The following is a 13,444-nucleotide window of genomic DNA, read 5'->3' as shown; positions in this document are numbered from 1 at the left end:
TGAAAGCTGCAGGAATCCCCTAGATTGTAAGCTCCAAGGTGCAGGACCCTCCTATCCTTCTTGTATTGAACTGTATTGTTGCTGCATTGTCTCCCGTTATATTGTAAAGCGCTGAGCAAACTGTTGGCGCTATATAAATCCTGTATAATAATAATAATTGTCTGCAGAAGTCTGACATTGCACCTCTGATCAACTGATCATGGATGAAATTCTTTCCAAGCTCTTGAAAGAAAAAATAAATGCACTTTTTTTTTTGCAAAATGTATTATTATTCTGTGGAAAAAGTCTAAAAACTGTTTCGTCAGAGCAAGGGATGCCCCAGTATACTGGGGTTTTATAAACTCACATCTATAAAACTGATTATATCTGGTTTGCTGCTCACATAGAAATCAGAGCCAAACATTTCCTTACGTGTTCTCATATAAACGAATTATCTAGATTGATAGGGAAATCATTTGGAAGGAATCAAGTGCAGTAAAAAGGTTGGATGCCAAAAAAAGAGAGAAGTCTGCTGCTGAGAGCCATTAATTAAGAGGAAGTCTACAGCCAAATCAGAGCCTCTGGGATGATTTATCCTGGGCCGATCAGTACAGAATAAAAGGTAGCAGACTTAGAATGAAAGCACGCCCGGCCCTTTGCTGTGAAGCAGGACGACAGGGCATGTAAGGACTGAACTTGCCTTGTTCATGTAGGTTTTAGTGTTTTCAAAGTCAGCCAGTTTGAAGGACATCACAGGACAAGCTTCAATTCCTTCAGTATGGAGAAAGGTATTAATTCATTATAACATTTGCTAAAAACCATGTATCTAGTGCACCTGGAGGGGACATTTTTCTTTTTCTTAGAGCTGAACTCCAGACAAACAGCTAAATACACTGATGAAATACAAAATATGGGAGCTGTTTAACTGGCCAAAGGATCTGTATTTCTGTCCATCCAGTCCAGAGATTTACAGTTCTGCTACACTGCATAGCTCTGTCCGTCTGAGCAGAAGGCCTGATTTTAATCTGCTGCAATTTGGTAATACTTTATAAAGAACTATAGGCATTTTTTTCCATTTTGGCTATAACCCGTCAGGTTTATTTTTGCCATCTGTGTCCCATTGGGGAGATTTAACTTCACTTCCTGTCCCATAGCCAAAACAGGAAGCGAGAGGAAATCCCTGCAAATTAAGGGAATACCTTAGGGTCCCCCAAGGTCACCAGAACTAGTGTCACCATTGGAAGATTTCCCCTCCATTACTTTTCTGGGGACAACCCAAAATGCGGGATTTTATTTTACTTTCCCTTCTGATGAAAATGCTAAACAGGACAAAGAGAGAGGGTGAATCTCCCTAACAGGGGCACAGACAGCAAAACAACCTGACAGATGTTGTAATCCATCTGCACTTTGTCCAAAAAATGAAAAAAAAGTTTTGCCTTTAGTTATACTTTAAAAGGTCCAACCGCCCCCATCCACCCCAGCCTGTGCCTGGGCAGTGAAAGGAGAAGCAGCAAGCTGATGAGCTGTCACTTTGCTCTCCCCTTCTATCAGCATGCATCTTGCACTGCAGCACAACTAATCAGCTGTGTGCTCTGATGATTGTGTCTTTGATCCAGCATCTTGTCCAGGAAGAAGAAGTTGTTGCCCCAGAATTACCTGAACACAACTGATCTTTTCCCTGTAATGGACGTACCATGCCTTGCCTTGTGTCTCTGTATGGAGAGGGATGTTCTAGTACAGGCAGGGCTTCTATTCCTCATGCCAGAGCCACCAGCAAGGATATTAATGGCTTTACCAAATCTTTCTGAACTTGCAGAAAGAGGCAGCGCTGCCTTAGATTTTACAATGCAGATTTACAGCTATGAGACAGCAGGCACAGGTGTGCCTAGGCACCTTCACATACCAGGAAGTACAAGGCAGTTGTTCAGGAGGAACAACAGACAGGAGGTACACTTTTCAGAGTATTGCCTTCTAGATATTCCCAAACATAGCTAATCTTCACTATTTGAATTCAGGTCCACTTTAACATGAATATATCGGATTCTAGGTCCATCTGAATATCCACCCTCACTGTAGTGCCTACGTGCTTCCTTACAGTTTAATATCCATTATTGCTATATCCACATGCTTCTTTATGTTTTAATATCCATTATCATCGCAGGTTCTACATTCTTCCTTAAATGCTTTTTATTGCTACACATAATGTATCCTGTGTGCTTTTTATCTGAAGGATCAGAAGACGTGATCGGCTGGGAAGGTCTTCATGTTATTGCGCAGCGGGTGAAAAGGTTAACTAGGTAAAGCCAAGCCACATACGCCAGGAAAATGTAATAAAATCCACAAGGGATCATTCATCCTTCTTACATAATCTAAATAGAACACAATTTTCTGTACACACGGGTTCTGCCTGGTCTAATTTTTTAAGCAAATAGTTTGGAATGATGAAGATTTCCTTTAAAAAAATGGAAAAGCACATTTAAAGTACATGTAAACACAGATGTTATGCAAAAAGTGATAGGCCGTATGCTGCAAAATCTTCAGGTTTTTAAAAGTTTTAAAGAGATTTTGTGAGAACACCTAACAATGGGTAGAATGCCCAGATTGGATAGGCACATAGTAGCCTTGTGAAGAGCATTTCAAATGTTTGGTTTAGTGACAACAAGAATGGCTTACTGTGTGAGAAAGTTTGTGGTGCCACTCCAAGCCATGAAGCAGGAGGAAATCACCGGCATTGAAAGAGGGAGGAGTATCCATGAGTCCTTCCAGTAACTGTGTTAGGGAAGTGGACACCGCTTTGACCAGTCCTTGGAGACGATTGTGTTAAGTGGCCTTAGCTGCCGCTCCGGCCACGCCCTCTAACGCGTTTCGTCTCGCCCACGGGGGCTTGATCACAGAGGCCTCATGAGTGGCTTGTATCCAAATTTTGTTAGAATTTATTGTGCTCTTTACAGTGAATAAATGGCTACTAGGCTGACATGACTTTGTGCATTGCTGCTCTATGTTGTGGTACTTAGCCTAAAAAGGATGCACTTACTGGTGCTTCTAGGTCAGGGGTGGGCAACTGTGGCCCTCCAGCTGTTGTAGAACTACAAGTTCCATGAGGCATTGCAAAACTGTCAGTTACAAGCATGACTCCCAAAGCAAGAGGCATGATGGGACTTGTAGTTCACCAACAGCTGGAGGGCCACAGTTGTCCACCCCTGCTCTAGGCTATAATACCATCAGCAATGACATTGTTCCTTCTTCATTTTCAAACCTCCATAGAAGCAATGATGCAAGGGAGGTCAATAGTTACTAATGGGAACACAGAAGATTTGAAAAAGAGCAACGAGCACTGGGTCACCTTCTGTCACATGCAGACTATTCAAGGTTAAAGAAATGCAACATAATTCAAATCTGTAATCTGTGAGCAATTTCATGAATCCCCAAGCCATAATCTGTTTTTTCACCATAAGAGCCATTTCCAACTATGTTAAAATCTGCTTTCATTTCCAGCAGACAGAATCCATTAGGAGAAAACATTAGATTACTGTGAGTCACCCAGGCCCCAACACAGATTAATTTTAGGCACTTGTTTCATATAAAACACCGCTGTATATGAAAAAAAGGAAAGTAAAAGTAAATACAAAAGGGTTCTGGTGTAAAAAAACAAACAAAAAAAACCCAACACATGCTGGCAGGACCTTTAGAATTCATTATGCTTGTGATTACACTAAAAAGATATCTAATGGTTTTAGCCAAAAGCACTCAACAGATGCTCCTAGTGCTATGGCCTAGTGCAGTGGTTCTCAAGCTTCCTAATGCCGCGACCCTTTAATACAGTTCCTCATGTTGTGGTGACCCCCAACCATAAAATTATTTACCCAGTAATTATAATTCATGAAGTGTCGTTTACCTTCAATACTGCTGCTTTCAGCACAGTAGCTGCTTTCAACACAGTAGCTTCTTTCAGCACAGTAGCTGCTTTCAACACAGTAGCTGCTTTCAACACAGTAGCTGCTTTCAACACAGTAGCTGCTTTCAACACAGTAGCTGCTTTCAACACAGTAGCTGCTTTCAACACAGTAGCTGCTCTTTACACATCAGAAATATGTGTTTTCTGATGGTCTTAGGCGACCCCTGTGAAAGGGTCGTTCGACCCCCAAAGGGGTCGCGACCCACAGGTTGAGAACCACTGGCCTAGTGCCACGGGTGAACATTTTTTATCTGTGTGCTGTCTCCTCAGTGTGCTTAGCAGGGGGTCGCAGTGGAGAAACTATGAACAATAGCAAAGGTTCACCACGTAAGATGAAAATCTTAACTTGCCTCTTGGTAGGAGTGGTCTTGGACATGGCTAGATTTCTTCTACCATTTACCAAAAACAAGCTTTAACCAGTAGGGAATAGATGACCGGATGCTATTGCCGTTTGCCTACACCATTATCTACAGTAGTCCTTTGGCTTGGGGACAACCTTTTTTTTTAACCAGACAGGAAGTGAAGAAATCTCTTCAACAGAGAAAACTCAACTTCAATGTTGAGCAACAGCACTGATTTACTAAAACTGGAGAGTGCAAAATCTGGTGCAGCTGTGCATGGTAGCAGAGTTTTCATTGTTTGTTGTAGGCTTTGACAAAAACCTGGAAGCGGATTGGTTTCTATGCAGAGCTGCACCAGATTTTGCATTCTCCAGTTTAAGGAAATCAACAGAGTCTAAGGGCTCATGTACACTGCAGCTGATAAAACGCACGTTTAGGAGCTGTTCACACTTGACACAGGATGTTCCTAAAAAGCTTGTCACACATTGTAATGACCAATTCACACCTCAGACCTCTCCCACCTTTGGAAACAAAAGATATGTTAATGACCATTCACACCTCAACTTCCTCATGAAGACCCCCTGCCAGGTGTCTTTAATGACTCACTCCAGCAGACACCTTTCCCACCCTTGGAAACAAAAGAAATGTGAATGAGCAACTCACACCAAATTATCTCAACACATACTGCTGTCTCTGCTTCTACTCTCTGTATTTCTCTGAAACAGTCTGAAATAGTTAATCATTTACCACTTTTCAGTGCATTCTGGTCATTTGGGAGGTTCTCCTGTGCTTATCTTTAAAAAACGCTTCTAAACGCAAACGCACATAAACACATTATGCAAACGCGGCTAAACAGACATTTTTTGACCTACGTTTTCCAGCAGTCAGTTTCCATCATTCAGAAATATCCCATATACATGGGGCCTAAGGCTCCATGCACAGTAGAATTTTTTTTAAGCTCCTAGAAACTGTTATTAGCCTTTTTTCTGCTTCCAGAAGCTAAATAGTGTTATCCTATATGTCCATGCACACTACTTTAAGGTAGTAGCATTTTTTTGTGCTTCAGCATGTAGAACAGGGTTTCTCAACTAGGTCTCCACGGAATCCTAGGGCTCCTCCAGCAGTCGCTAGGGGTTCTTAGTGCAATGATTAATTCCTGCCTCTCAGAAACGTTTCCTCAAACACCATTGATCTTTTCAGCTATCTGTAAGGGGGTAATTCTTTCCAATGACCACAAGTGTTGGGAGCATTCTTCCCAGTGACCATTACTCTAATGTATCCTCAGTTGTAGATATAGTAATTTTTAGCAGGGGTTCCCTGAGTCCGCAAAGTTATTTCAAGGGTTCCTCTGTGCTGAAAAGGTTGAGAAATGCTGATCTAGAAGCAGAAGAAAATAGTTTTTGTAGAGTTTTTTTTTTTTTTTAAGTGTTTTTCCAGCACAAAAAAAACAAAAAACAAAAACAAAAACCTAAAAACACTCCCACATAACACTGCTAACTGCTGCTAAAACGTTCCTAACAGGATTTGTTTCTAGTTTTTTGGGTTTTTTTTTTACACTCTACATATATTGTAAATCACTAATAAAAAGGCTTCTGAACACCACTAAAAAAAAAAACAAAAACAAAAAAACAAAACTGTTTCCAGAGTTTTTTCCAATGTTTTTGGAGCTTAAGAAAAACGCTAATGTGCATCGAGACTTAAAGCAGAGCTCCACCCAAAAGGGGAAGTTCCGCTTTAAGGACTGCTCCCCATCAGGGATTGGCACCTTTGGGGGGCAGGAGGGGGGGGGGGTGACCGGGTCCCCGAATTTGACAGGTACCCGCTCCCACTTCCGGTCCGATCGCCTAGGTGATCGGAAACAGAAGGTGTCCTCCCTCCCTCTAATCTTTTGGGACACGTGACAGGTCCCAGAAGACTACAGGACCATTCATGAAGCGCAGCACTACTCGCGCATGCGCAGTGGGTACCCGGCTGTGAAGCCACAAGCAGGGCGTCCACAATGAAGATGCCGGCCTCCTGCAATCCAGGACGGCCGGTTGAAATGGGCTGCGGGGGACAGACCGCGGGACCGAGGGACAGGCAAGTGGCTAGTTTTTGTAGCTGCTGACTTTTATTTTGTTTCAGGCTGAGTGGAACTCCGCTTTAATATGACTATACAGTCTAATGGGCACCAGAATGGGGCACACTGCCCAGCGTGCTCTGTAATTTTATAGGCTTGCTCACACACACCCCTCTGGGCACCAGAGTATGGAAAACAGAAGGAAGTGCATTGACGCAAAAAGAAAAAAAAAAAGATATTTTAAAGAATTCACAAGTGAAAATCACTTTAAAATTATAAAGATAGTACAGGAATACAAAGAGGGAATAATGGGAGACTACAACTAAGCTTTAACTGTCATTATAAAATCCCAACAGGTTCCAAGATTTTTTTTGTTTCCTCTTGGACACAGTTGGAGATGGATAAAACCTGGCCGCTTGGAATTGCTTTCTGTGTACTCACTATATATCCTGTGACACTTGTATGGAATATGAATGGGATGAGTGTCACCAGGACAGAAATTTACAGACGGCAACAAAAACATCACAGAGGATGCAACATTTTCAAATCTTCATAAAACAATGTCATACTATATCAGTCCATACGTCAGAAATACAGTCTACCCTTAACTCCAGTCCCTGGAACATCCTGCTAACTGGACATGAAGAGTTCTTTCCAATGTGGACACAGCCAGCAATCTGTCCCATCAAAGCCTTTCCCACTCCATCAAAAGAGATGGGTATTTAAGCTATGGGTATACTTATTGCACAAGAATTGTGCACAATATTTGACCACAGAAACGTAATTTAGATGTGTCTCTGCCAAGGCAGGAGATAATGTTCTACCAGATAAGGAAGGCAAACAAGTAATAAGTTAGTAAGATAAAAACACATTCGAATTCCCTGCTTATTCATCGTACCTTCAATCTTTAAAGCATCCTTTGCATGTCCGATGGCCTCCCAGGGTGATGGTATATCCAAGAAAACGGCATCTGCAACATGAGACACCCCAAAGCCATTCTTACACACATCCTGATTCTTCACTGTTACCAGATGATCCACTTTGTGCTGACAGAACTCCTCAATGGCCTTCTCAGCTCTCTGCTGGTGGAACTCCACAGTGTACAAGTGACCTGTTGGTGCCACTGTCCGTATGATGGCGTGGGACAGAGAGCCACTTCCAGTACCTAAAAAGAATGTATGGTGGGTTAAACAGCACATCAGTGACAATGGTTATTTGGAGGTTGTAGAATTTCTAAGGTTTTTGTACTTAGGGAGACTATAAAAGACATATAGTAACTAGAAGACCCTTTCAGACACACTTTGCCTATGGCGCCCGAGCTTAGCTAGGTTATGAGATTGGTATAATGCAGTTGGGTCTTTGATGAGCCCATTTTGGTTTTTGTGAAGGAGATTGATTTTCTTCTCATTTATTTGGGTCTACTGGGATGACTTCATGCCCTGCAAAAGACTATGCTATATAACTAGACATTAGAGAGTTATACCCTGTGATGTTGTGCCTTTTTTGTGCCTTTCCCCTCCTTTGTGACATCCTTCATTAATGGTGGTTGTATCTGGTTTTATAGACCTCTGGGTCCTCCATCCAAACAAATAAGGTGGATGAAGGCATCCTGCCCACTGGGAAAATGTATTTTGACAGCAGCACCCGCCACTGTCAAAACACACCTATCAGTGGCTGCAGCCGCAGATCATCAGAAAGTTTTATAGACATCCGTCTAGCACCCATAGGGTAACATGTTCTCCCTGTGACTGCATGGGTTTTCTCTGGGTACTCTGTCTTCCTCCCACACGCCAAAAATCTGCTGGTAGATTAATTGGCTATTGTCTAAATTGGCCCTAGTATGAGTATGCATGAATGTGGGTTAGGGGCCTTAGATTAAAAGCTCAAGTTCTGATGAATGAATGTATACTAAATATGTAAAGTGCTGCGTAAATTGATGGTGTTATACAAGTACCTGTAATAAATGTATAAATAAGTAGACATAGAAAAACGTTTCGGCAGGATTTTTGAGGCACAGCTTACACAATACTCCAATATATAAAATCAAGAAAATCTGTCATTACAAAATTATAGCCCAAAAAACAAACAAAAAAAAAGTTTAAAAAAATCCAACAGCTACCCTCATTTGCCATATCTATTTCATTGTCATTCAGATATTTAACATTTATTGGACCAGGCCATACCAACGTTATTTTTTGTGAACTTAACAGACGATTATAAAGCCCAACGCGTTTCTTGGAAAATGGTCCATTTCTTGAGGAGCATGTGATGGGGGCTGATAAAGAACAAATGTTACATGTGGGACCCAAAATATAGGGCAGCTAATTCGACTCACCAGATGACCAGGGACCTTCCCCCCAAGGAGAAATATTTCCTTTTACCACTTGCCCAAATAATTATTAATTACAGGCACTTATATAGCGCCGTCAATTTACGCAGGGCTTTACATATATATTGTACATTCACATCAGTCCCTAACCCTCAAGGGGTGTACAATCTAAAAGGTACCTAACTCACATTCATAGGGCAAATTTAGACAGGAGCCAATTAACCGACCAGCATGTCTTGGAGTGTGGGAGGAAACAGGACTACTTGGAGGAATCCCTCACAGGCAAAACATGCAAACTCCATGCAGGTTGTGCTGTGGCTGGGATTCAATCTGACGACCGTAGTGCTGCTAGGCAGAAGTGCTAACCACTTAGTCACTGTGCTCATGATGTAAACTCTTTAAAGACACTGAGTGTGGGCTTATGACATCCAGCACCCCTAAATATCATGATTTGCTGACCTAAAAGAAAGCATCTTCTACCATGTGAGGGCTTGCAGCATTTAGCCATCTATGCTCAAGAAAGCAATCCTCAGTGTATGGCCATCTTTAAAGCACACTCCAGGGGATGGGCATATTAAACCATTTACCTCTTGCTTTATTCTTCTTAGAGGAATGGATCATTTATATTCACCACAGTTTCATTTAAACCTACAGGCCTGCAATCTCTGTTTACTTTGGGACGGCCAAGGGAGCAAAAAAAAAAAAAAATCAATATATATTGATGGATAAACCATAAAAGATTCCAAACAGTCTGTTTACAGAATAAACAAACAGGAATCTACGGCCAGAACTGCCTGAAAGGCTTGTACACACATCTACGCACACAGAGCCCAGACAGTTTATCCCTTGTTCTCAGAACAATGTATGATTGACACCAGGGCTACAGCATTTCACAACTCTCTCAAGACTCCTGACGTCTCACACCAGAAGGCTACGGGCAGCATGCACAGTTGTTAACCCATAAGCTGGCCTTACGTTAGTAGAATTTATTTTAGAAATTTCATTTTTGAAACATGCGTTCAATTTTGTAATCAATTTTTCTTGAACGAACAAATTAATTTTTTTTATCCAAAAAAGATTTTTTTATTAGAAGAACGCAGGCATAACAATACATATACAGACGTGAATCCAAAATCGGACATATTACTGTATGTTGCCTCCCGTGTTGCAGACGGGTCAAAGCAAAACAGGCAATACAAAACATAACGTTGTAAAACATTTAGTCAACATAATATTACAATCCAGGAAATGTACCACAAATAAGAAATGAGTTAGGAGATATATTGTCTTTTGACCGTTGAGCAGGATTTTCTGTCAGGGAAGTGTGAAGTGTGTGATACTGAATATGAACAGCATCTATGGAAGCCTTAGATCCATGTCACGTGTCCAAGAATTGGAAGTGTAAGTGTCATGGAGCGTAATCTGTCTGTTTGAGGTACAGCATTCTGTATTGGTTATGGTACGAAGATAAGAGTAGAACACAGGCGAGAGCTAAAGATCAGGTAGAAAGAGGGTTAGTTAGTAAGTAGATTAACTAGTAATAACGTAAGTACCGTGTTTCCCCGAAAATAAGACACTGTCTTATATTCTTTTTGGCTCAAGAAAACACAGTAGGTCTTATTTTTAGGGTAGGTCTTATGTTTTAAATATCCAAGTGTGGACAGGGGGTGCAGAGGTGAGCTGCAGGCAGTTGTGGATGAGAGTTACTATGGAGAAGGCCGGTTGATGACAGTTGTGAGCTGCAGTCAGGTGTTGCAGGGGTGACTTGACAGGTGAGTTTCAGACAGGGTGCAGATATGAGCCACAGACAGGGTGAAGGGGTAAGTTGCAGACGTGTAATGCAGAGGTGATCAGTGGCCAGGGGGTGCAGAGCTGAGTTGTGGCTGGGGGGTGCAAAGCTGCAGCTCACCTATGCACACTGTCTGCAACTCGCCAAACTCAATTTACCTCTGCAACACCTGACTGCAGCTCACCTTTGCACATCCCCCCTCCCCCGCCCTCATATGGTTAGTTAGCTTTGCAAAACACAGCTGTCAGCAGCCAGCCCCTCTCTATAGTAACTCCCGTTTCGGGTCCTATCTTCCCAAACAGTGCACCAAGTGCACTTACCACTCCGCCTCTTCCCCACTGGCCAGTGATCACCCCTGGGGTATCGGCTTCCATGCATTAGGCTGCCGGAGGAGATGCCCCATCCCTAAACATACTGCACCCGCAGATATCTTTTCCTTCCCTGTCCCACAGTGAGTACAGAGGTAGGGAGGTTCTGTGGGAGCGGATGGTGAGTACAAAGGTAGGGAGGTTCTGTGGGAGCGGATGGGGAGTACAGAGGTAGGGAGGTACTGTGGGAGCGGATGGTGAGTACAAAGGTAGGGAGGTTCTGTGGAAGCGGATGGTGAGTACAGAGGTAGGGAGGTTCTGTGGGAGCGGATGGCGAGTACAAAGGTAGGGAGGTTCTGTGGGAGCGGATGGTGAGTACAGAGGTAGGGAGGTTCTGTGGGAGCGGATGGTGAGTACAAAGGTAGGGAGGTTCTGTGGGAGCGGATGGTGAGTACAGAGGTAGGGAGGTTCTGTGGGAGCAGATGGTGCTTTCACTTCAGCTGCGCTTCTGTGTTTATAAGAGGCAGTAGATATGGGTGTGCGCAAGGCCAGTGCCGCAGGTGGCGGAATGGCGTTCCACCATGTTCCGCCTGAAAAAAAGCCCCGATCACAACTAGGTCTTATTTTCGGGGTAGGTCTTATACTTTAGCAATTCCCAAAAATGGCACTAGGTCTTATTTTCGGGGTAGGTCTTATTTTAGGGGAAACAGGGTATATAGAAAGGAAGAAGGAAGAAAGAGAGAGAGAGAGAGAAGAAAAAAAAAGAAGGGGGGGGGGAGGGAAGGGCTTATGGTATGGTAAAACGGAAAAAAGGACTGTATTCTTGCGTGTAGGTGGCTTTCAACATGTGAAATGCGTCACAGTAGAAATATCAGCTTATAGTTGAAGCCATAGTGCAAATCAAGACAGTCAACTGGGTAATATGCGGATACAAGTTCCAAAGGAGCGAGCCTTGGTGAAGGACAAAGGTATATCTAGGCATAGATCGAGAGGTATCCCAGAAAAGAGAACATTCCCTAGTGTCAGAATAGGTCTAGTCAATCATTGCTGCATTAGTAGGTGGTAGGTAGGGGTGGTTTTAAAATGCTTCCAACAGGCCCAAGTTCCCCTGAATCTCTTGGGATGTTCCTTGGCAACAGAGATCAGTTCCTCCTTTTCCTCAATTCTATTGATCCTCGCAAACCATTCACGGATAGTGGGAATATTTGTCGAGCGCCAGTGGACTGGGACACATTGTTTTGCGGCGTTAACCATGTGCATGGCGAGTGATTTACGATATGTCCGGGATGGGAGTGAGGAGTGATGCAGTAGAATTGTGCAGGGGTGAGATGCAGGTTATACGTAGTTATTGTGCAATTGTGGATTGAACTCTCCCCCAAAATGGCTGCAGCATAGGGCAGTCCCACCAAATGTGCATGAGTGTACCCTTAGCCAGGTGACATCTCCAACAAGAGTCCACAAACAAATTTAGAAGGCCTCATTCACATGGACTACGTGGCCTGTATGCAGTGGAAAAACCTTTTGGCATTGGGACTTTTGGGGCACAAATTATACAGAAAATGTTATAAAGGATAATAGTTAAAAAAAACCACAAACATTTTATTTATATGGTATTGTAAAAGGTATAAAGTTACACAATATGGCGGTATCACCGAGCGTAGTTTTACAGTAGATGAAGGAAAAGGTGTCATGCATGCATTCGCACTATGTGGCGTGACAGGGCTGGTTTTTTATGCTGCTGGAGTGCCCAGACCTGCATGGAGGCAGCTTTTGTTACTCTATGGGGATGCAGTAGCTGTACAGACAGAGCCACCGATCCTAATTTTACAGGCGTGCAGGGGCGGATAAGCGGCCCTGAACTCAAGAGCGAGTTTGGGGTTACTCAGCTACCCCTGCACACCTATCAACTTCGGACAAGTGGCTGTGTCCGTACAGCCGCTGCAACCCCATAGATTAACATTGGCTGCCTGTACACAGCTCTAGCCTCATAAATAAACTGCCCATTCATGCTGTATGGGCCACAGTGCCCGTGTAAACAAGACCTAACAGTGTATGTGGTTTTTGTTTGGGAAATTACATTTATTCCAAAATCAAATGTTAAAAGCAAACTAAATTGTGACATACGTTCGTACAACATTAGCACCCGTGGCATTATAGAATGTATGGATGAGATTTTTCATACACACGTTCGTACAAAAATATGCCAGTGTAAGGCCAGCTTTAGGCAAGGATAGGCTCATTTAGGTCCGAAATGCGCTCCAATAAAGGCAGAGCTGAAGAAATTCAATCAACAAAACCCCATGGTGTCACTGCAATTTTATCACCTCTCATCTGCTTGTTGCTGATGAGGAAATGGCCGGGGGTGTACGCATGCCATGGGCACAACGCATTGCATCTCAGCAGTAGCAGAAGCATACCCCATCACACCGCAACTGCACACAACAAACAGATCGGGCTTCAGTAAAGACAAGTCTAACCCAGGCCTCAAAGACTTACTGCCCTTACTTAAAGTGATAGCAAACTTCCGTTTATGACTTGTACCTGCAGGTATGTCTAGAATAAATCTTACCTGTAAGTACAGTGATATCCCTTAACCCCTTGCCTACCGGGCACTTATACCCCTTCCTTACCAGGCCAGTCTTCAGCTTTCCACGCTGTCGCACTTTGAATGACAATTGCGCGGT

At 43.1% G+C, this 13,444-nt stretch overlaps 1 protein-coding gene across 1 annotated transcript in view; it reads right to left on the bottom strand.

Annotated features, from left to right (window-relative positions):
• The window catches only part of TRMT61A (tRNA methyltransferase 61A), a 55,903-nt gene that overhangs the window by 20,723 nt on the left and 21,736 nt on the right, over positions 1-13,444 (bottom strand). The window contains exon 3 of the mRNA XM_089657241.1: positions 7,233-7,499. Coding sequence (XP_089513367.1) covers positions 7,233-7,499 — 267 coding nt within the window. The remainder of the gene's footprint in view (positions 1-7,232; positions 7,500-13,444) is intronic.

Source organism: Staurois parvus, unplaced genomic scaffold, assembly GCF_062004578.1.
Source record: "Staurois parvus isolate SC_StPar_1 unplaced genomic scaffold, SC_StPar_1.0 ptg000978l, whole genome shotgun sequence".
NCBI lineage: Eukaryota > Metazoa > Chordata > Amphibia > Anura > Ranidae > Staurois > Staurois parvus.
This window is presented reverse-complemented; position numbering and strand designations above follow the sequence as displayed.